This window comes from Lichenostomus cassidix, chromosome 5, assembly GCF_008360975.1.
Source record: "Lichenostomus cassidix isolate B80296 chromosome 5, HeHo_3.0, whole genome shotgun sequence".
NCBI classification, from domain to species: domain Eukaryota; kingdom Metazoa; phylum Chordata; class Aves; order Passeriformes; family Meliphagidae; genus Lichenostomus; species Lichenostomus cassidix.
Window position 1 is genome coordinate 39,564,155 of NC_139486.1, and position 25,284 is coordinate 39,589,438.

Genomic DNA, 25,284 nt, shown 5'->3' on the forward strand with positions numbered 1-25,284 from the left:
TATGATATAGTCTTCACTATGCTTTGATTTTGCAAAACCTCCTGGTTGCAAATGGCATTTCAGTTTTCTTATGGCTGCTGAGTGTCATGCATTTTTGCATAACTATTACAAACTCAGCAGCTCTCTCATCTGCCTGTTTTTCATCTTGATTTATAAACATCCAGCTGAGTTGGGAACAGACTGATGTTAAGTTTCCTGGTTGTTTGATTTTTTCATGTCGCTTTGATGCCAGCCAAAAGAGGAAAAATCTTACCTCTGATCTTGCTTCTGATGTTTGCAGCCATTAAGGAATGACATGGGGAAGCAAGTGGAAAGGAAAATTTAGTGGAGTGCTACAGCAGCAGCAAGAATGGAAAAGTCAAATATTACCTTAAGGTTGTCCATTGGTTTTTTCCTCCCTCTTTGTTCCTCTCCCAGGGTATCCAGATTATTCTACCACTAAGGAGCTGCACTTTCCCCAAGAAGAAAGAGGCAGCTGTACTTTGGTCCCAGATGAGCACCGAAACAGAAGGCAAACATTCTATTAAGTTCTATTGAGAAAGAGATATGCCATTTCTGTTTGTCAACTCTCATATGACTAATGCAGGGCAGAAAGCCCAGTTCTATTCAGCTTCTTGATTCAACTACTGTATATTTGTGAAAGTATTTTTGGTGCTTCAGTTAAAAGGGAGTGAGCAATCCGTTAATGAAATCATCTGTTTCAGTGGCTGATTTCTTTATCTGTTTTGCACTTACACATTTAGGAGCTACTTTCTCCTACGTCATGAGCCAAATTTATCCAGGTTGAACTCCTAATCCCCAGATTTTCTTATGTGTTTACTTGCAAGTGTAAGAAGCAATTCAATGTCACAAATTCTTTCTTTTTTTAACACAAGTTATGTCTTTCTAACTTCCATAGTTCTTTTACTTCATTGCTTCCACAGATTATTGCTCTTCCTATTTTCTTTTGGAATGAGGTTTCTCCAGGGACTGTCAGTAGATTATTAACTTACTACTGTGGAGGAAGACCATGCTTGATGTTAGAGTTGAGGTTTGAATTTTTATTATTAATCGACTGTGGTGGTATTCGAATAGGATTGTATGGAGCTGAGACAGTAAGTAAGCAAGGAAAAAAACCCAATGCTTACTATAATATGATTGTCCTGTTCATTTTCTAAGGTAATTTTTATTTTACAGAGACATTTCAGTTCAGATTAAACAAAGGTAACTTCTCACTTCACTGAGTTACTGGTTAATGTATTATCTTAGTAGTTAAAAAAGACTGTAACAGTGAAGACTGCTTTATCCATTGCTTATGCCATTAAAATGAGTCCATATATATAAATTTATTGGAGGAGTGCATTGTTTCTGCAATTTACTCTTTTATCTTTCTGAAAGAAGAGTCACCAATGAGTTTTTGTCTCTTTGACAGAGAATCTTGTATATATTTGACAAGTAAGCTGCTCTTTTTCTTTCAAGGTACAATTCCCTCTTTTGTTCAAAATTACATCAATTGTAAAAGAAAAGTGAGAAATTACTGTACCTTTTTTTAAGCTTTCAAATGTAATATGTTACAAGAATTGTGAGCACTTGTATTTATTACTGTATCTAAACCAAAGGAATGCTTATTATTTTCAAACTGTATTTGTTCCTGTTGATTTACTGTTGATTCTTTTATCTAGTTTAGAAAAGTTACTACTTCTGATTAGATCCTTAACTCCTGTTAAACTCTTTCAGGGTCAATATTCTGTGTATACCTGTAGCTTAAAAATGCCCAAGTGCTGTGGGCATGGACTTCTCCGAACCACTGCTGTTGTGACAACTGAACCTTTTTAGATGTTCATATAGCATAATTTTGAGAATGTTTGGTCTCTGATACTAAAAGTACCTAAATTGGTGTTTAGTTGTTTGTTTTTTATCTCTGACCAGAAGCTGTATAGTTGAAGTAGGATTAGTAGTAATACTTCACTGCATTGTGTTTTGTTCTTGGGGGGTGTGTGTGTCTTGTTTTGGGTTTTTTTTCTTCCAGCAGAAATAAATTTAGTAACTACAGTGGCATAGGACTGTGAGTTGGCTTAGGTGTTCTCTGCATAATTAGCTCCTCAAGGGAAACCAAATGTTTTTTAATTGAAAAAGTGCCAAGTTTTATTAAAATAGCAGGATGATTAACATTTTAAGCATTTCAAACTCAGTGAATAGGGAAGAAAGAAGAAAAAGGAAAAATTTATACGAGGTTTTCTCTGCCTTTGTTGCCATTATGAGTGTGCTGTTGCTTCTACTTGGTTGCAGTTAATTCAGGGACTTTAACCTTGAACTGCACAGTACCCTCTGATCTGCTGAAAGGAAGTTTTTCCTTTCGTGTCTAAGATCAAACTGCCAGCTCCCTGCTCCTTGCTGCAATTTCTTTACTGGGTAGCAAGATCCTGTAAAGGAATTTCTTCACTGTCACACCACACAATTTCTTGAGTCTCCTGGATCTGAGCATAGTCAAGAGTATCTCCAAGGAGTGCAAATTATCCCTCTTTCTCTAGGAGGCCTTACCTGACCTGATGATCTTACAGAAGTGTTAAAATGATAGTGAAGAAGCAAGGGGAATGCCTTCTGGGCCCCTAATACTGTCTATCAAAAAAACCAGAGGGCAGATTGGATGAAAAGCTCCCCATGAGCTGGCAGTGTGTGCTCACAGCCCAGAAAGCCACCCCAGTCCTGGGCTGCATCAACAGCAGCAGGGCAAAGGAGGTGATTCTGCCCCTCTGCTCTGCTCTTGTGAGATCCCACCTGGAGTGCTGCTTCCAGTTCTGGTGTCACCAACATCATAAGAACTTTGTTATGAGAGATAGACTATGTTTTTAGATTCAGAAGTTAACAAGAGAGCTTATGTTTCTTTGGAAGATACCAGGAAGTTCCTTGAAATTTTGGAAGTTGTATTCTTTTCCTATGGAATACTTTTAAAGAGCTGTTCAACTTACTTGTGTTTTTTTTCTCCAGATCACCAGATTTGTGATTTCTCCAATGATTATTCTAGGGACTTTTAATATTTTGATTGAAGGAAAATTATTTCCAAGGTTTTCTTAACATATTCATAATTTTTACAAATGGTAAAAGATATGAAAGAACATACATGAATACTCATCTATTAATTTTATTAAAATTACGGTTAAATATTCTATCTTTGATTTTATTTTTTATTTTTTTCCATTTCAAAGTTTTGCCTGCTATTTTGAACAGGGAGTAATGCTTAGAGATGGGGAAACAATTAATTGACAAAACTGCTAAATGGCTGAACTGCTTTAATTGATTATGCAGATTTATATCTTGCATTCAAAATGTAGAACATCTTTCAGCTGCAAATTTGATGGTATCTGTAAATATTAATGAATCGACTTCAAACATAATTTTGAAGTTGGCAAATATTAACAAGGGAAATTTGGGCCTGGTGAGACAGACTTGTAAAATTTACTCATTAAATCAATACAGAGCCTAAAATATTCTTTGATTTAATTATTTGCTTGCTAGATCACATTGTATCTAATCTAGATATAATGAAAAATGGTAGTTAAAAATATTCTGATTGAGTGATTGATCTCTCTGGATAATCCATGGTTAGCTAACTAACAAGTAGAAAATGTGGTATTTTAAAATAAAACATTAGATTCTTTCTCACTGTTATGATAAAGAGTAAATCAAAAGTTGTTCTTACAGAATGTGAAATTAAAGGGACTTTATTTGTTTTCTTTCAAACAGTTACTAATTTCACTGACTGCTGGAATAGTGGAATTACATGTTAACCTCCAACCTCCATGATGCAGCTGTGTTTACTTCCTGCTGTCATGGAGAGGGTAAGTTGTTCATATGTGTTACAAAGTTAGGATTTTTTAAAATGTGCTGCTATTTATGTGAAAGACAAAATAGATTGTGCATTTGTGTGTTATACATTTTAGAATAATTTTTTTGTACACACCAAACACTGTAAAAGTTGTTTGATTTCATGGAATCACATCATAGCTGGCTTTGGAAAGTTTCTTTGGGGATCTTCTTGTCCAACACCACTGATCAAAGCAGGGTTGATTGGAGTGCATTGCAGGTCTTTGCCCAGCAATCTGCAGGGATAGACATTTCACTGACACTTTTTGCTGCACTTTCACCAGCATGACCATGGGATGTACTAAATACAAAGAATTTAAGTCAATGTTGCATGTTGTATAAAATAAGCTATCATGGGAACTTTTAATAATTGACAATTTATTTATATTGAAAAACAAATAACTAGCAATTGTGTTGCAGTTTCTAGATATTTTGAATCAGTCTCTTCTGTTCTACTCCTGCTTTCTCAAAAACTTGAACAAAACATTTGTAATTGTTATAACCACTTTTTTTTTTCTTTGACGAATCATTTCTATTAGCATATGATTGATGTGAAACTTCCTAAGTGTGTGGATTTTGGTTTTGTGGAGTTGTTTTTGTTTGCTTGTTTTGGCTTTATTTTTGTTTTGGCTTTTTTTTCCCTTAAGGATGGATATTTAGATTTGTGGAGGATAAAAATTCAGAAATTACCTGGGTAATTTCTACCATTTTAAACAGCAAGGAGATAATGTAATGGAATATAATAAAATAGAAAGTAATATTAGAAATCCTTTTGGGGTGAAAGAATTAAGACCTTATTCAGTGGTACAAAGATTATTATTCTTGATAATAGCTTAGGTATTTGTGGTAGTTAGGGATCACTCATGGAAGAGGAGGCTTATAGGAAATAATTGCATGCATTCCTTAATTGCTTTCCTACATGGTTCTGATTGAACCTAGGCTTGTGAGGGAAATTGCACTTGATGTTCTTTCAGTTTCAATTTTTCTGCTACACACTGCTTAAGAACTTGAAAAAAGCAGTAGCCACCTTGGTTTGGCGATTTCTGTGATGTCTTCACTGATCATCTGTCATTTTGGGGAATTTATTGCTGCTACTTGGGTTGCAAATGCATCAACTCCTGAGCTGTTGATCAGCTCTCTGTATTCGACATGTGCTCATCCTGTTGACTTTATTTTGGTTGCATTAGTAAATACTGACTTCCTAAAAGAAGAATAAATTTGGCACAAGATTACTAATTGATCATTTTGAATATTTGTCTATTCATTCCTGTGCCTTTCATTCTGAAGGAGCTTTCATTTCAAATTTCTGCAAAGTTGTTTTCAGGTACAAAATGCTATGCAGTTGAATTGAAAATGGTCTCTGTGCTGCTCAGCTGAGCATTTTACCTCAAATGCACACTGTAAGCTCAAAAATAAGCAATTCCAGAATCTTCCCCTACATTCCCTTACTTTGAATGTTTTGTCTGTATTACAATATGTATCCTGCTAAAGCTTCTAAATGAATCTTAAGACAACTCTTTTCAAGTTGATAATCTTGCTTTTAGACTCTAGGTTTTAATTCTTCAAGTCCTAGTAATTTACCTCATAATCTCTCTAAGTCTGAAAAGTCATCAAGCTTCCACACTCAGTGACAGAACCTCTTTAGCAAGATTTCAGGAAGGAAAAATCACACTGTGTCTTTCTCTGAAGCTTGTTCTGGTTGGTTATGATTTTGTTTTCTAACCAAATGGAATGAGCAAGCTTGTAGCTTTCACACAGTTAAGGAAGTCTCTCAATACCATCTCTTCCTGCCAGGGAGTTTTCTGTGATAAAGATACAAAATTACAGTATTTAAAGGCTTCAGCATTAAATTAATTTCCACTTGCAATGAAATTGAAAATGGTGGTGAATTCTATTAAGAAAATGTTTAATTTGAGAATAATCTGCAGATTTTATCAGATGAGTAGACTGCATATATTAATGTAAAATTATAATGGAGTATATGAAGAGAGTGTCCTGCAAATTGCTCAGAGCAATCTGTACAGATATCAAATTTGACTTTTACAGAAGGAAACAGTAGTAAAGAGAGAATTGTGGATGTAGGAGTAAATAGTAAGTAAGTCTAATGATTGTGTTTACTTATGGCCTGTGATACATGTGAATAGAAGCTAAGAAGAAAAAAGAAGTAAATTTCTACAATAATTAAGTATATATATGTCATACTTTGAAGTTTATGTCCTTGTTTCAGAAAAAAGAGGAAGTGGATGGTTTTTATGGGTAGAAAAAATATAACTACAACAGTGAGCTTGACTAGGAAACTAAGTGAACTTCATTTTGTATACTTTTAGAACACAAACATTAATACATGCTCTGTGAATGGATTTCTGTTCTCTGGTTGAAGAAAATAATAGATATAATTTGTATGTTAATAAAGGTAATTAAAAAGTTACAGATTAATGAAATGCTTTCCAAGTTGTTTCCAGTCAGTATTCTAAAAATGTTTGCAACTAAATGGGATAAAGTCTCTTGGGATTGATATATATGAATGCTAGAATCAGAAATAATTACCAGTCCTGGCTTGATCACAGTAGTGTGCAAAGCATGAGGACAAATTTCAAAGAAATGACAGTTAACAAAGTAGAGGTAGATTAAAAATGGAAAATTGGATAAATGCAGTGTAGATTTGTTTTCAAAGATTGTTTGATCTGTATTATTCGGGGTTTACTTAATAAATGTTTAAATGAGGTAAATTTCCCAACAAAACATAGTTTGGGAGAGACTGTGTATGTATTCCTTTCAGCATTTCTTGGCACATAGAAAGTTCTATATTGAGTGAGAGAAAATGTGGATGAAAAGTGGAATCATTTGTTGGAAAAGGAAGTAGCTGAAGGGTTGAAGTGACAGGGACTTGTGCTGCAAGGAAGAGTATTAGCCTGGAGGAGAGACCCTATTAGTGCAGTGGATTACATGTGTTATTCATCTTGGATGTTTTCAGTAGTGACAATGTCACAAAAATATAATAGTTGATAATGAAATTTAGGTCACAAAATAGAGGAGTGTTCTGATGGGCTCAGAAAAATGTACAAGAGTTTCTTTACTTGGGATACTGGAGTAGTTGCTAGTAATAAAGTGTAATAACACAAAGTTAAAAGGATGAAAAGTTAGAATTTCTGTATATAAGATAGGAGCTTATAAATTTGAAGAGAAATAACTGCCAAAAATTTGAATGTATTATGTCCTTGTAAAAGGGTTGCTGACTGCTGGAGTAATGTGGCCATGAAAAGAGAAATCCTGTTTTGGGATACATCACAGTAGGCAGCTCCAAGAGAGAAAAGCAAGTATTTGTTTTATATGAGACACCAGCAACACCTTGTGTTACATATAGAATTCTGATTCAATTATTATAAGTCTTCATAGAGAATGCATTGCATACACCGTGAATAATATTTGTAAGGTTTGCTTATTTTAGTCAAACACTATAGAGGCATTTGCTTGTTACTTGTGTCCTTTGATTCTTAGTTTTATTTTAATTTCCTAAAAGGATTATTTCCTTAGGCTCTAATCCTTTGTCAGAGACTGTGCCATCGCATCATCGTCAAATAGGAACTGGAATCAGAAAGTTGGTTTTAATTTTCATTTTTATGAGAGCAAAACAGGCTAGCATTACGTAGACTTGAATGCTTTCCTAAGAAGATGATTTTTGTTAGTGAAATCTTAAAATTACTAACTTTAAGTTTTACTTTTAAGGGAAATGAACAATGCTATGAGGGTTCAATCTAAGTTATGTGTACAGTGTAACTTGCTTTTTGGGTGTTTCACATTCAGGGATAAGTCATTGTGATAGCTCTTAGAGTGGAATGAATTTCATGTTTCATACATTGTGCAATTGTAGGTGACATACATGCCTTAAATATAATGCTGTATATGTTAGCTGTAGTGATGTGTGAGCTTTACTTCATGAGTAATTTCCTTCTTTTCAACTTACATAAGGATGCTTTTGTTGAGTGAATCTAGGCCAGTAGGTGGTTGAGCCAAAAGTAGACTTGCTTAGTTTGCTTTGAATTTAATCTAAAATAACTTGAAACTGTACAATGCCAAGAAAAATCATAATGCTATTCTGGGGCCATAATTCTGTAGGAAGCAAAAGTACACACTACATCACTGAATTTGCTATTAAAAGCATGTTTGAAACAGTACATTAAAAAGCACCTTATTTAAGTAATGGAAGATGTCCTTCCATTTGAAATTATATAGTACTGGGCTGTTCAATTTTTTAATTCTTAAGTACCTTTTAAAGCTCTAAAATAACTTGAAGGCCTTATGGGAGCAAGATGAGGAAAGGTAGTATGTATCTTTTTTTTTGATTAATAATTTTTGCTATAGCATATTAATTTTGACATGGATGCACATTATTTCTCATTAAGATAGTGGTACTACACTTCTGTCTCTTTTTTTAGTTACCATTTTAATCAAGTCTCTTTACTGTTTCATTTAGTCATTTTCATTTACTCATTCAGTGCATTCCACTGCATTGAGGTAATGGTTTTTTTAACCAAATTTTTCCTATTAATTTGGCAATAAAACATTTTCATGTTCTTACAGTCACTTGTGGCTCACATGTATAGTATGCACAATTTGATTTCCCAATTAAGGCTTGAAGCAGACCCTTATTTTTAGGTAAATACTCTGTCTTCTCATTGTGGAGTCTAAGTAAGTTGGTGACACTAACCACATTTTCTGTGTTACGCACTTACAATAAATAAATAAAATTTAACTTGAGTTCCTTACTCACAATGTTATTTTTCATTCAACTGATACACTGAAGATTAAGTATTCCTAATGAATTATGGTAGTCAGTGCTTACCAGACCTATTTTCTTTCATTAGATATTGCTGCACATTTTGTAGTGTCTTTTTATAATAGAGCTACAAGATTAAATTAAATATTAAAAAGAGATTACTGTATGTGATAGTTTCAACTTAGTATTTGCTTTTAATGTAACTTTGATCTCATTCTACAGAACTTCTTCCTGGTATTGGTTTGATATCTTTAGTAGCTGAAATAACAAATCAATTTGTTAGGATTGACAGAGAGCTCCAGCATTTAAAAACAAAAAGCCTTCATTTTAATCACCATCAATGTGCTTTTTATTTCTCATTATGTTGAGAAAATTTTATAGATGTCTGTAGTCTCTTCATCTTGTCTTTCATGGAACCAGGAAAACTTTTTAATTTATATATGGAAAATTTTGCACTGTTTATGTCATACCAAACTGCTTTATTTCATGGCAGCTAAAAGTTGTGTCTTTACAACATTCAGGAATGACTGAAGGTTACCAATTTCACTGTGGCATCTGCAGCCCCATACTGACACTGGCATTAAAGCTGGTTTTGATTTACTATACTGGTGTAAGCTGCTTATTGTACTGAGCTTTGTCTTTCCATCCGTGCCTAGCACCTATGACTGGGATTTCTGTGGTTGGTAGCTGGGCTCTTGTAAACGGGAGATGATTTATCTGAGGGATCAGGTTGCAAAACACTCTTAACTGTGTGTAGTGGTGAAATTAAAAAAGAAAGTTGACTTGAAATATTTCTCTAGAGCTGTTGGGGAAACCAGCGGCATACGTTATTTTTCACCCCGTATATCCAGGGTAAGCCTTTTGAAATAGATAAGAGATACTTTTTTACATTATTTTAGGGAGTAACATCATAAGAATTTAGTCATCCATTCTCGGGATCCCCTAGAAAGGAAACAAGAACTAATCTAAAATTGAAGAAAAAAAAGGTAAATTAGCTAATTGTCAATATACTATGTTTTGATGTCCATATGACTGAAAAATGAAAGGGTATGGGCAAATGTAATCAAATGTAAGACAAGAAATCATGGTAGATCTCAGGGGATAACTAGTAAGTTGAAATACATGGCTTTCTCTGGTAAAATCAAAGTAACATAATATTCTTAGATAAAGGATCTTATATAATTATAACATACATTTCTAATAACACTAATCACTGCTATTTAGATATTTTTCTGTCTCCTGCTTAATAAAATACATTTATTGGTATTGCTCTGCCCCACTTTTTAGGTTTGGTGGGCTCTTATTTAGATATAACAGGTGTCATTATTACATAGTGTCAGACTGTGTTAATGACTATGTTTGTTACGATCCATGTCAGGTTTAAATTACCGCATTTGTGGGCTGCTGCTGTGGTTTTTGTTTTCTAACTTAAGGCTCATACTTTCAGTCTTGGCAGTCCTGAGCTTAGTTTACAGTATGAAAACTCATAAACAGCTGTAGAAAATTAAAGAATTATAAATATTGACATTGCATCTTGACTTTCTGTCAGGCAGATAGCTGTGGCATACATCTGCATGTGGAGATCTTTCACAAACCTGACACAAGCTATAAAAATTGAATGTTTTAAAATTAGTAATTTTTCCTGTAATTTGATTTATCTAAAGATCAGAGAATGATAGAATTGGTTGGAAGGAGCCTTAAAGTTTGTCTAGTTCCAACTCCCCTGCCATGAGCAGGGGAATCAGGTTGCTCAAAGTTCCATCCAGCCTGGCTTTGAACACTTCCAGGGATGGGACATCCAGGGATACTGTATGCCCCATCCCTGGAATGTGAAATGCTTTGACAAAGTGTCAAATACATTGACATTTTGCATTCCCAGAACAGTATGAAATAAAAGAATTAATGTGAAAGGCACATTACAGTACAAAGCTGATCGTTGAGTGTTGCTAGAACTCATGTGTAATTAGATACACCACATTTGAGATACGGGCTGGTTTGTGTTATTTCAGAATGTTCTTCCTATTTATTCAGCTAGTTTGGCATCTTTATTTTATATTTAAATCTACTGTGACTTAACTGATGAAAAAGTACAATGGCATCTTCAGAGACTGAGGGAAATCAGATAAAACCTGTGAGGACTTGGTTGCATGTAGCTGAGTGCTGAACTGATATTTCACAGAATTACCAATCACAGCTAAAGCCTATTCCTGATGGGCCTCAAAGCTCATCTGTACACAGCTCTACACACTGATTTTTTTTTTTTTCCTGGTTTTGACTTTTTTTCTCATTAAACATTTTGATGACCTTCAGCTCATTGCTGTCCGACTTTTTCACCTCATATTTCACCTTGTTTTTCAAACTCTTACGAATATGTCCAGCTGTATGAAGTTTTGTCTGCATCCAGAGAGGTCCCTGATCACACTTTCCACTTAAACTGATTGCCTGCTCTTACTGTACTTCTCTTCTAATGGGTGGTGACTCATGTGATGAACTTCCTTCTTCCATGCAGCTTAGTTTTTTGGAACATTTTGGGGACCTTGTTGAATGCCATTTGAAAACCCTAATTGACTAAATCAATTGCATAACAATTAGAACTGATTCTGTCTTGCCTGTGTATTTGTTTACATCTTCAAAAGAACTTTAATAAATTTATGAGGCACAATTTGTCTTTCTAAAAGCAATGTTAGGACTTTTTTATTTTGATTACTTTCATCCTTAATGTCTGCAGATTTATTTCATCTTATTATTTCTGCCATTTTGCGTGACATGAATATATTTTTTCCTGGCCTGTAATTGCAGGGTTTTTAGTCTTTACAAATAATTCAATTTACTGTTTTAATTTTCCATTCCTTTGCTACAAAGGGGTTATGAGTGGTTATAACCTCTGTTAATAATTAAAATATTGCATTCTTCAGCTTCTTTAGAACTGTTGGAAGAATACCATCTGTTCCTGATGACTTGTTATATCAATTTTGTGGATTTTTGATTGTCTGATCTACTAGCACTGTTTGAGACAGACTAATGCTGCCTCTGATAAAGAAGATACCTGATTTGTGAGTCTGCTTAGGCTCATGTTTTATTAAAAACAGATTGGAAAAAAAAATCTGTATTTTGCTTGCAAAGTGTTCTATAAACAATTGTCACAAGAGGATTTTTTTGCCTCTTTTAAACATACACAAACTACTCCCCTTCTCAAGATAACTACAGAATTTTTTTGGCATTTTCAGAGCTATTGAAAACACTAAGCCTTTTCAGTGTTAGAGTTATTGTCTCTGGAAGTGTGTGCTTCAGGCATATCACCATAGCTGGGTGATTTTGGAAGTTATTGCACTTTGGGAAGATTTTGCTCTAAACTTGAAATGAGTTGGAACAGAATAAAATAACTAAATGAAAGTAAAAAAAAGTTCAGGTGAAAGGAGGATGAAACAGAACAGAATAATTTGGGAGAAGGTAGATGTGGATAGTATCTCAGAGGAAATACAGTGGATTTAGAGATCGAGAATTTGAAATATGGGTTATTTTGGAAATTGAGTAAGAACAGCATATATATGCCCTTTAAAAAGGATAGAAATGTTACATTGCTGAGAAAGGGGAGGAGAGGGGAGAAGTACTTAAGGAAGATTCTGGATATGCTGTCAGCTAAAATCTGATCTAAATGGAATAAGGAGATTTTACCCACATTGAACAATGTTTTGCCAAGTAGAAAATGAGTTGAGGTGATTTTGCATTTTTTAAAATGGCAAGGTATTTTTTTTATGAGAGAAGTTATTACCTTTGGAGCATTTTTTGCGTTTTTTAAATAGTTTTAATAATAACTTGTCAAAATGAGTTTTTGAAACATCACAGAAGTGTTTCTAAAAACTAGATTTCTAAAGTCATGCCTGATTTTGAAATACTTGCAAATAGTAGAATATACTGTTACAATGGCGATAACTCCTTTGTTAAAGACTGGCAGTCACGATAAAAATTTAGAAGAATGTAGATAAAAGGGAAAAAGATGAAGATGTATTTTTAATTAAATAAAAGCTATTTGTTTATAGAGAAGGACAATGTTAAGTTTACCACAGAATGACTTTTGAACTATTTTAATGTCTGAAATGACACATGAATTGGTAAATGTTTGTCTTATGAAAAGCAGTATTTCTTCTGGCCATTTCAAACCCAGGATTAATTACATATCTTTTGTCATTCATTCCTGAATTCAGCATACTGTTCTGTGGAAAGTTAAAAGATTTTTTTTCTTTGTCTCTGTGACAGAAAGTAGTAACATTGTCTATTGTCATTCTTGAATGTTAATGACAATACCTTTAGCTTAATTGCAATCCACTATATTTTTACATATCAGAGTTATAATTTTAGATTTTTTTTTTTTCCCCACAGGATATAAATGAAGAATGATGCAATATTAATGCTCTCTATGTACAGCCTTATAAGAATCTTCTTTAAGGAGCTGCAGTAAGATAAACACTGAGAATTATTTTTCTCTGGTACAATGTGTTGAAGCAGCGGAACTGGAATTGTCCATTTTTCTACAAGCCGGGAACTTAAAATGTTTGCTATTTTGTGAGTGGCAGCAGTTCTGGAGTGAATTGAACTTCTGAAAATGCGGCCATGGACTGGTTCCTGGCGTTGGATTATGCTCATCCTCTTTGCTTGGGGAACTTTACTCTTTTATATTGGTGGGCACCTGGTACGAGACAGCGAGCACCCAGATCACTCCAGCCGTGAATTATCCAAGATCCTCGCTAAGCTTGAACGGTTAAAGCAGCAAAATGAAGACTTGAGGCGCATGGCAGAATCTCTCAGGTAGGATCTAAAAGTAATTTAAACTGTTCAGAAATTGTTTGAAATATTAACTCTCAGAGATTAAATTGTAAGGGTTGTTTGTGGGAGTTTTTGTAGAATTATATTTAACATTTAAAAGTGTATATAAGTGTTTTAATCTGTGCTATAAGAAGCTGAAAATATATTGCAAAACCTTTAAATAAACAATGTTCATTTGGTTCTGGTCTACTGTAATCATTATTTAAGAGTCATTTAATGGTGTGCAAGTGTTACTGTCTCAATAGCAGAGTTCTGTAGGTGATTCACCCCTCAATGCAAACTTCAAACAAGTGCAAGTATTATGACATTCATACAAATTAGAACATCTAGTTCTTTATACTTCTGCATGCAGTAATTGGAAGAGCTCGTTTTAAAATTGCTGAAAACATTTGTACAGCTTGTTGAAGATAAATGCTGACTTGCTGAAGATGATCTGCAATAGATTGCTGCATTATACAATTCTTTTATCTGAGTTTTCTTCCTTGCCTTGCTGCAAGACTTGTAGAAATACTTGTAAAACAGTAGGATCATCTTTTTTACAATTACTAGATAGTAGATGGGTACAATTACAATTTAAATTACAATTACCTTTCCAGACAGACAGCTCTTAACATAGCCTTACGGTATCTCCTGTCATAAGAGCCTGAAAGGCAAAGCTGCTTAGGCAGGATGTGTGTCAGTGAAGGCTGGACCTAAGTATGTGGACAGCACCACATCTCACCTAAACAGCTGGGATGGATCATGGGGACAAGTGCAGAGGCTTCATGTGTTGCAGGAAGGTAGAGAAGAGCAAAGCTCAGTATAAAATTTTACAGAATGGGAGGATGATGTTTATATTTCAAGTCTCTAAAAGAGCTGAATTCAGTTCCTGTCTCTTTCCCAGCTCTGTGCTCCCGAGCTCTGTGTGGAGCAGTGGTGTGGCCAGGATCACCTGCGTAGTACATGGAGAGCAAGGGGCACTGAAAGCTCCTCACCTCTCTTGGTTGGTTCTTGCTTGTCAAGGAGAAACTGATTTTGCACTTGCCTCTTGATACCCTTTAGGAGCAGATTTTGGATCTTCTACCTTGCTGTTTTGGTTCATATTTCATAGGGAAAATTATAGAATTGCACAAATATATTTTATTTTACTAGTGTGTTTTAGGGTTCTAGTCCTGTTCCTGTTACCTCAGGTCAGTTTGTTTCCCAGCTTCATTTCACAAAATTACACATTGACTCTCTAGATACGGCTGCATGCTGATGAAGCTTCTTAGCTTAGAAAAACACCTTAGTTTTGAGCATGTCAGCCCTGAAGAAGTACCTCAGCATTCATGTACTCCCCAGAGGTGGAGAAATGCTGCTGACCCAAGTGCTCTCTACAGTGAGCATAGATAATCTTCACATTGGGTATTATAGCCATGAATGGCCGAGTGGGCTATAGTCTTCCAAGCTCAATTTATTAATACATGATGACAACAGCATTTGGAAAGATTTAATGTATGTTGTTGACAAAATGGTGTAATACAGAGTAGGCTGATATGAAGAAAGCTTAAGCAAGGCCCTGTATTTGACTAAATGCAGTCTTTAAAAGTAAATCTTTAACTTGCTTGAATATTAGACAATAATAGTCAACCTTGAGGTTTCTGGCCTCAGAGGTGGTAATATTTGGCCTTCAATGTAAAGATTACCACCCTCCATGCTTTCAGCCCCTCATGTTTGTCTGACTTGAATGAATGGTAATGTGCTGTATTACACAGCCATTGAAATATAGCTCATTCAAATTACACAGCGACTTGAAGAGAGTATATGATTTTAGTGATGGCAGGGTACTCTTCCTCTCAAGAAGGAGGCAGTAGAGACAGGAGATACTAAGTAGAGGCTAAACTATATTTTAGGTAGTGATGATATTTCTAAATACCTTTTTATATTTCACTAACCTTATCTATATTCAGACAAATGTTACATTTTTGGTGGGCAAGTTTTAAATAATAGCTTATACTGTTAATAATATCCCATGATTTCTAAAAATAAATAAAAACATTAGTTTATATCTACTCTAACCATGTTAGAAAATTTCAGCATTCCTTCTCTGTGCTTCAGTTAATTCCTTCAGGATTCTGGAATTAGATTAGGTGATGCAAAACTGTGTTGACTGGACTCTGTTCAGCTTCTTTTTTGTAAATATGTGGTTTAACAATATTGCTGAGACCTTTCCTCAGTGATTGTATGTAACCACAGAAGAATCTGAAATTCTTGCATGAGAAAGCCTAAATGACTTTAAATACCAGTTGAATGGCCACCCATGTCCAGGTTCAGTAGTCAGTGCTCTCCAGGAATGAGCCAGCTTGAGACTAGAAGATAAATCAGGCATAGTTTTTGCTGGAAGTAATCTGAGATTGATGAAGTACTAGAATTTGAGGGAAGTGGTGCATGACAATATAGAGCTTTTTCATTATTTTTACTTTGCCAATTCCATGATACTCTTTACATAGAAACATCACAAATAGGTTTTAGAAATATCCTGATCAACCTGCGTTATTAAAGTATTAAAGCACAGTGTGGTACAGAATTTCAGTATCTCATTTCTTTGTTTGCCGGATAGAACAAGTTGTGTTGAAAATAGCTGTTAGCTTTAAAATTGTCCCATTTATAGTTTTGTAGCTGGATGTCTGTTTAAAATGAGGCATTGACCAGCAGTCCATGGATTCAGTATCTGTGTCCTGGAAGAGATCACTGCTGCTGTGAGTATACATTATAGAAACAAAACACCACTTCAGAAACCCAGTTAAGCAGAAAAGATTACTTTTGCTCCAGTTTGCATCTTAATGTAAAGACCTAATTTATTTTAGGCTTTACTAATCAAAGACAGAAAGACTGGAAGTATTATTTGAATATGATTTAATTGCTAGAATTTTTTATTTTGCATTGAAAACTCTGATTACTGATAGTGGCAGTTAAATCTGAGTAGACGAGACTACATCACTATAACTCATAAAGGGCATGAAGTAAGAACATGGTTTTGCTGCCCTTTCCCACTGGGATTTTATATCTAGAGAAAAACCCAGCACATGTTTTGTGGTTAAAACATAGAATACATTAAGGTATGCAGCTGGGTTAAAGTAATGCCTGAAATTAGGTATGTTGCAATTAAGAACTTCAGGCTGCTTTTGGAGGAGTTTAAACAAAATGAGAGTGCCTACCTGTAGAATTGTAACAATAGACAAACATCTGATTAACTGCTAGTTAAAGTATTTTGACATTATTAGATGAAACTCTTGGATGTTAAAAAGCTCCAAATTAACAGAATTTATCTTAGTGAGCAAAGAAGTTTTGTGAATGGTAGAAAATTGTCATAATGAGTAGCTTTGCCATTATTAATAGCTAGTTAGGGCAGGCAGGAAGGGGCAGAAAGCAGATATGGTTATAAGAATCAGTAGTTTAGTAAAAGTATAAGTTGTTTTCTCATTTCCATTTTGAAGTTAGAGAAAATTGGTATTTCGTCTTTAATTACATGGTTAGTTAAAATGGTAAAATGCATTTCAATAACATTTCAGTTGCCAGGAATTTCCCATTATAATGGGTTCCTCTGACTTCTCTGGTGTCCTCGCCTGATAAAGTCTTGTGGGATGGTTGAAAACAGGAGCTGGAGTGTGCTTGTTTCCATCCATCTCTCTATGAATGCCAGCATACAATGACAAGAAGTGATCTTTCCGCCCTCAGATTTGAATCTTCCTTTGCTGCCAATTTATGTAGCAGCTCCTCATCCCCGAAGACAACAACAAAAAAGAAGAGCAAAAATGTGCCTTATGAAACATACCTTATGTGCATGCAAAACCAACCATTCAAAACATGAAAAAGATCATATCTGTGAAAAAGCTTTATAAAATCTTGCTTAACCCTTTTTTGCTTTGTGATACTTAAATAAAGTCTGATTTTGTAGTTTTCCCCGCTTGCTTTTTTTCACAAAAGATGTGTAAGGAGTAGAATTAAGGTTTTAGGACAGGGAGACGTATTTTTTTTTATTATTCTGGTTTATTTCCCACTCACTCCAACCATTTGTATGCTTGATTTCACAAAATATGTTATGTACTTATGAATTTATGATTTTTTAGTATTTTAAATTATTACCCATATTGTTTGAGAATAGTTCATGTTTTTTTGAGGATTTTTGGTGAGCGTATCTTCAGATACTTATTTTCTAAAAGGTACCTTTTCAAGAGTGCAAATTGGAACAGTCCCATCTTTTTGAAAATGACCTGAAATAAAAAAAATACTCCTTTAGGAGCTGAATGAATGCACTTTTGTGGTGCACTTCTTATTACTTGGAATTACATCAGTTTTTATGGTGTATTTTAAAAGCCTTTGGTGAGAAGTTACTGTAGTTTTTCTTTTGCCGATATGATACTTTGTAAAAATCTTGCTTGTGGCTGTCAAGAGGCACAGATGTATATTAGTGGTGTGGAAGATGAATGGAATTAAAGTTGTTTCATGTGGTCTTAGTTTTAGAAATTATGTGCGTGAATATTGTGGTATGGTGAGATTTGGAGTGTTACCGTAGTCTGTATATGATTATTAACAAGATTGTGTGAGCAAATCTGTGTTGATTTTAGAAGCAGTCTAGATTTCATTAGAGCAAAATAGTAATAAAACTGAGTTTTTTTTATAGGTTGTTGTTTAACTGTTCTATATCCAGTAGAGCTGGAAGAGCCCTTCCAAGGACACTTACTACAGATGTAGTAGGTGTGACAGCAAAAATGGAAATCTTTACTACAATTTGTATAGTTATTTAAGGGAAACCTGATAGGGAGTAATAATCAAATCAAACTATTGCATAATGTTGTTTCCTAAACAGCAGTATCACGAAGCAGCTTTACCTAAAAGCAGAAGTTTTACCTAAAATTTTTACTTACTGTTAGGATTATGATATGACTGCTGAAGACTGTCCTTGTTGCATATAGATGATATGATGCTTTTAGGAGGAGGAGAGTTTAAAATTACAACTTCTGTAATGTCCCATTTTCTTGGATGGAAACTGTGAAACTCTGTATGCCCTCATCCTTGTCCTAGGCTTTTGAATGTAATTTTGCAATACATGAATGGCTCATAGTGTTCATGTGCTTCTTTGTGTATTTCTGGGTGGTAGTCAAATTTTTGTATTTTAGGGTATTTTGATGGAAGATAAACCTGGCAGTTTAGGAACAAGTAATTTCAGAGTTCTCTTCAGGGAAATAGAAAATGTTGTTAAATGGATTCATACTGTGCACATGTTATCAATACATCATGTTTGGACTATATTTGCTTCCTAGAGTCTATTAAATACTGCATTTTGTAGAACATGCAATTCTTTTAATAAATATGATAACCTGTTACTTACTCTGAATAGGATTGTGTGTTATAAAGCAGAACAGGAGTGAAAAAGGGCAAAATGTCATCAACCAAATAAAACCAAACACCAGTATCTCTAGACTTTATTCTCATAGCTCTAAGTGTAACTTCAGAAAGAAGAGATCAGATTTTCATTTTGGAAGAGCACTAGAGTTGTTTTAATGTAGCTGGTGCTGAGGCTTGTAGAGAATCCAAACTCAAAATCAATTAATCATAAGCAACTCTATTAAAGTACTTCTATCATTTAGTCTGGACAGTTGTTGGACCCATTAAACCTGTAGAGAGCATTGAAAGGGGCTTGGATAGAAGAATAGTTTGGAGTTGATAAAAATTGAAGTATGTTAAAATACAGTTTTCTATCACATCTATTTAAAATATCTGAAATTTGAAGCTGAGGGTATCACACAGGCCAGCGTGTGAAGGATGAAGATAATTGAACTAAATGGTGGGCACCTCTGCTCTTTTTACTGTTTTTTGTGCAATTCTGAGTTAAGGGAAGGGACACATCTGCAGTGGATATAAAATCAGCACTGATCAGGGCTGTGCTGATCTAAATTGATAAGGGATGATTGCTCTTTATCTGCAGATAACATTGACTGTTTTCTTTAAGTTTTATTTACTGAGGAGGTTTTATCTAAGAAGGATGAAGTGACAGCCTATATTCTTTGTGTGTGCTAGTGGTCATTAAAAATTGAACATGATTTTCTCCTTGGAGAAAAGAGTGAAAGAAGAAAAGGCAGTTATAATGTGGCTTTAGTTAGTTATAAACCTTCTAGCTCCATACGGAGAACTTGGATATAAATGAAAGAATGAGGAAATATTTGAGTGTGAACTTGTGAAATCTTACATTTTTCCTTTTGCTGATAAATTAGTGTAACCTTTTAAATGTCTTGGAAATAGGAGAAGGTTAGAATGTTTTTTATAATTTATGGGTTTTTAAAAATTATTTTTACAATTATTTTACACAGTATGGCAGTTCTTCTAGCTAAATTGAATGTCACTATGATTAATTTTTAAGGGGTTCTTTTTGCCTTTGGAGATCCAGACTAGAGATCATTGCTTTGTCATTGCCCCTCTGTCACCTGGAGGTGATGAGAAAATGGCCTCAGTCCACATGTATTATGTACACAGACTTTTTTTTTTTAGCTGAATTACTAACAAGAGACAAAGCAGAAACAGCCTATCTCTACAACATAATCTTTTTGATGTTTTAAGTTATACAATAATATATTTATTTGATGAGTTGATTATGGAAGAGATAATCTATATTTGCTATCAAATGGTAGGCAGCAGCATGCAAACATCAAACAGTGTAACAATTGAGAATTGAAATAAACCCCCTGCTTGCTTTATTATCTTGACAGACCATTTAAGTGGATTATAATTGTGTTTATAACTTAACTTACAGTTTACCATAGCAATAAGTGAAGGATACTCTGTTCTCGATGCTTACTGACTTGGATTTTTATTACTGCTTAGAATCATCATAGTTGAGATGAACTTACTTCCACTTATATTTTGAGTAAAACAGTGGTCAGAACTTGCTTTGATAAGAATTATTTTGGTAAGAATTCCAATTTTTCAGCAGGAATTCTTATCCATAGGTATGCATAATTACTAGGACATTCTGCACTAGAAGTTACTTGCATGCAGGATGCCATGAGACTAGATCAGGATTTTAATTCAAATGCTTTTCCCTCAAGTATTGTCTTATCCCCAATTCAGTTGAAGTACTTGTAGAGGGCAATAACAGCCAAGCTGTACTGGTTGCAGAGAAGAATCTTTTCCTTAATTTTGAGGCTGGATGAAAATGAGGAAGACAGCAATCCCAAGCGTGATGAGGTAACAGATGTAGAGACAAAACTGAAAAAAGAATAAGCTATCTTAGTTTCATCCTAAACTGATGCAATTTTGAAAGTCCAAACAACTAGCTTAGACAATGTCCTCCCATCCCAGCACTTTCATCTAACAGTCTAAGTACAATAAAAATTTCTATTGCAGTGTGCCAAAGTAACATGAATGTTTAATGGCATGTAGTTTTCTTTTTAAGGTCTTAATTATATCACATGATCAACATTACTGTGCTTCTTTCATATCATCCACAACCATCCTTCTGTAGGATTCTCTAATTGCTACTTTAACAGACTTTCCTTATGCTGAGAGGATGTGTGCACTATCTCAAGACTTCTTATGGTAATGATTTTGAATGCTTTTCCCCTATTCTTCTTCACAGATTTTAGCTTTAGGGTATGTGACTTGTACAAAATAAACCATTCCATTTTTTTCTGGTACTTTCATGGTTAGTTATTCCTTCACAATTCAAGTTGTGGTACCAAGTCGGCATATCACAAACACATTTTCATCTGGTGGTTTTAAATTAGTGTAAGAACTTAAATGCCTTTCAATATACTTTTTAAAGGTTTCTTTGTATTGTCTTGTATGTGGCAATACAATACTATATCTCTGTGTGATATAACACTGTGCATTTGTTGGAGAAACCAATTTACAAATGGATTGTTGAAACTGAGTATATTTAGGGAGTGCACATGTATAAGATTAGGATATTTGACACAGTTTTGACATGCTTGTTCCATCAGTGCATAAAAAAGCAGATGTACAAGCATTTAATGATAATTCCTTTTTATTTACCATGGCAGTTTTAGAATGCAAATATCTTTTCAATAGTTTAATTATCCCCGATAGGATAGGGATAGGATAGCTTTCAATAGGAGGTTTTAAGACTGCAAATTTTTTTTTCCAAATTTCTGTAGCTTCCTCTTCCACATCTCCTACCCCCTCTGAAAAAAGGTGCTTAAATGCTATGCTTCATGTGATACACCCTTCTGATGCTCACATTAGGTATTCGTTCTCTTCAGCTGTTCCAGTGGAAATGAACTTTCCATCAGTCCCTGAATTTTTATTGGCTTTTAGGTATCCAGACCTGAGAGACATTAAAGCTGATAACATCTCAGTAGGATATTTAGAATGCTGTAATTTCTTTTTTACAGGGAAGGTGCTCCCTCAAACCACTGTTTTCTCTGTGCTAGAGGTATCTTTTGTCTGTCAAGGGCTCTTCCTGTGTGTGGTGCTGTGAAACTCAGTGTGTTTGTGCGTGGAGAGAATATCTGTTTCTTTTTATGCTCATATTCCTTTATGAATGAAGAATCGTCTTCATGTTCTGCAAGAATTCTGTTATTCTTTGCTGTTCTCAACACTTCTCATTGCACATTTGCTTCCTCTTTTTAGGGTCAGCTCTTGTGAAAGCAATTAAAAAGTGGAACAATTTTTGACCAGAAGTGTCACTTCTCTTGAAATGAAAAGGGTTTTTATTTTCCCTGCATTAAATTTGTGAGGCAAATAGAAGTTAGCATCTAATTTCTAAACTTTAATTATTTTGGTTTATTAAAATGTGGATTCAAGTTGAGATGATGAACAAATCTCAGTAATGCCCTCAGGGCTGATTTATGGCTCACAGATTTCAGATGTGTTTCCATACTTCTCCTGTGCTCACATATCAGAAATTTCACAAATGGATGTTACAGTTGCTGGTGTTGTTTTAGGTGATCTACAGTTTAGAATACTAGAGTTGTCATAAAAAAAATCGTAATGATGGTGCATTTAAGGTCGGTTCTTGTTCTGAGTCCAGACAATACATTCAAATCATCCTCTGTGAATATGTAGGAAGACTTAAAACTGGAGTTCAAAGGCTGAAGCCCTGGTTCTGTGAGAAATGTGGTCAAGGTTCAGGAGCAGAACCCAAGGTTCAAGCACCTTGCATGTGCTTATAGGAAGTTGTCAGAAACTGAGTCTTGTGAAGGTACATCTGTTGAATGGAATGTTTGTTTGTGTGCCAGTCAGGACAACAAATAAACTGCACAGATACTGTTTTCACAAGCAGAGCCTTGGATTGTTCTTCTCAGTGAGTGGAAGTCTTGTAAACAACATGGTTTAGGATCAGGTTGAATCGTTTATTGCAGCTGTGTTATGCACTTTTTCTCTTATGGCATTGTGCTTTTAAAATCTTGCTTATGTTAATATATTTAATTTCTTCTGGATTAAAGAAAATCTGATGAAGGTTTATCAGTGAAACGTTATGGAATTAAAATGAGAGGAGAGCTGAATTGTTAATGCAAAGAATTTATCAAGTAATTATATTTATAAATCATACAATTTCTTTATTTTCTGTATCCTAGGATACCAGATGGTCCCATTGATCAGGGACCAGCTGCAGGAAAGGTACATGCTTTAGAGGAGCAACTTCTAAAGGCCAAAGAACAGATAGAAACCTATAAGAAGCGGACAGGAGATGGTTGGTAGATAAGTTTTCTTTTACGTCTAAAACAAGTTTTGGTGTTTTTTATATTTCATATCACAAATGTATTGGCTTCTTAACAAGTAATTCAGCTACAAGTACTGATGCTTTTTTTTTTTTTTAATAGACGGCCTTGGAAAAGACCATGAAATACTGAGGAGGAGAATTGAAAATGGGGCTAAAGAACTTTGGTTTTTCCTCCAGAGTGAACTGAAGAAGTTGAAAAATCTAGAAGGAAATGAACTGCAAACACGCATTGATGAATTTCTGTCTGATTTGGGTCATCAGGAAAGGTACTTGCATTAGTTGATTCTAACCTTTAATTTAACTGTCATTATGTTGTTCAAAGATGTGTGGCAATTATATTTTTAGTTTTTGTCAATCATCAGGCGTCCTTATTGTTCGGGTGCCTTTTGTATTATATTAAAATATTCTGTATGAGTTTTGTTCATGCTGAACAAAATTAATCCAGGAACGGTTAAAAATTCAGTGAAATTGGTCTTTAAGCATATTATATTTATAACTCTGTTCCCAACAGGATTGCAGTAACAGTTTGTGTCTCATCAGTAAACAGTTACACGAAAATAGTTAACTAAATATAACACCTTAAAAAATTATCAATGTCCCCAAAAAAGAGCTGTGATCTCCATGTGTGAACATCAGTAATAAAGCAAGAGCCTTTGAAAACAATACCATAGTAAAGGGAAAAAAATTGTAAGAATTTTCAGTTCTTTAGAAATAACGTAAACACTATTTAAAACCTAGCTTAAAGACAATATGAATTTTATTATTAATGTGCGCAAATAGTACAGTCCATTAAATTTTGCAATTTAATATTCCACAATTCCAAAATCCATTTTGTCACAGATTGACTGAGTTGAAAGTGAGAAAGGACTATTCAATTATTGAGAGTTATTATTTACATAAAAGACATGATTAAATTTCATCCAATTAGTTCTCTGCCAAGTACACTTTTTTATGTTTGACTGAAATAAAAGTACTGCTTGACTGAAGCAGAATTTTCCAAAGGACTTGAGCTCTTCAGTTGAACAGTGGGCTGGTGCATTTGCAATGTTGCCCACAAGCAGTAAAATTACCTTGTGTTGCAGAATGCGCTTCTTCGTTGCCTCTAGTCCTGAGGAGGTTCTTTCCTGCCCCTGTGAGGTCTGTGAAGCTGTCAGCTTCTTTCCCTTTAATCTTTCAGTCTTGCTGTGTGAATTGCAGGAAAACTCCCAGTTCCTTGTGTGCACATCCTTTGGCCTGGGATGCACAGCTGTCTCTGGGGTGTTCTTTTCCCTTACAATGCACAGGAGCTCCCCAGGGAAGGAGTGGTCTCATCTTCCCTCCACACAATCCATCTGGTTGCTTCTCCTGAAAGGAACTTCACATAAGTTTGGAATGAGCAAGTCAGATGTTGTCATCCATTCTGAGAAGCATAAGTTGTTGGTGGTGTTTTTTTGTTTGGTTGTTGATTTGGTTTTTTTCTTATTTCCTGTTTTGTTTGTTGTTTTGGTTTGTTTTTTTTAGGCACATGGGCACTTGGTGAATTTTTTTAAAGGGATTAAACTTGTTGCCAAATGTCCTTTTGTTGACAGTGCTGCCTTAAAAAGTTATATTTTAGATAAATGGAACGCTGCAAGTGCAGCTGGTATTACTTTTTATATATATGCACACACATAAACATACATAAAGATATCTCAGAAATGTTAATACGTATTATAGTCTAATATTTGGATTAGAAAGATTAGTGTTAATTATAAGTACTTAAAGGAGTTTTTCATGCTGTCCTTATGTGGGAACGCAAATAAAGAGGTGCGTAGTGATCAAATGGTGAGATAGCTATGTAAGGAAAGAGGCTAATATTTATTTCTTTTCTTTGTGAGGAAACCCTGCTGTGTCATAGATTAAGACTTGCTTTTTAAGAGATGATAAACTTAGTTTCTGTGGTTCTGGGCAAGTAGTATTAGAGTTCTTTGTTAACCTTGGTGCTGTTAAGCAAAGGGTTTACTACTCATGTAATAGTGCTTCTTGCTGAATGCCTTAATCACTGTTTGTTGGCTGTGTCCTAGGAGTTGTGTAGATTTTCTCCAGGAGAGTGCTGGTCTTACATATGTTTTTGTCAAGTATTTCACTACTGATTCTGTTTGAGGAACAGTGTTGCCCAACA

At 34.7% G+C, this 25,284-nt stretch overlaps 1 protein-coding gene across 4 annotated transcripts in view; it reads left to right on the top strand.

Moving 5' to 3' along the window:
• The window catches only part of FUT8 (fucosyltransferase 8), a 99,993-nt gene that overhangs the window by 40,361 nt on the left and 34,348 nt on the right, over window positions 1-25,284 (top strand). For 3 of the 4 annotated variants that reach the window (XM_085062595.1, XM_085062594.1, XM_085062596.1), the window contains 4 exons: window positions 3,724-3,818; window positions 13,001-13,426; window positions 22,999-23,114; window positions 23,245-23,410. In XM_085062595.1, coding sequence (XP_084918721.1) covers window positions 13,224-13,426; window positions 22,999-23,114; window positions 23,245-23,410 — 485 coding nt within the window. In that variant the 5' untranslated portion in view covers window positions 3,724-3,818; window positions 13,001-13,223. Of the gene's footprint in view, window positions 1-3,723; window positions 3,819-13,000; window positions 13,427-16,105; window positions 16,162-22,998; window positions 23,115-23,244; window positions 23,411-25,284 lie in introns of those variants that run through there. The other variant, XM_085062597.1, reaches the window with a different exon arrangement.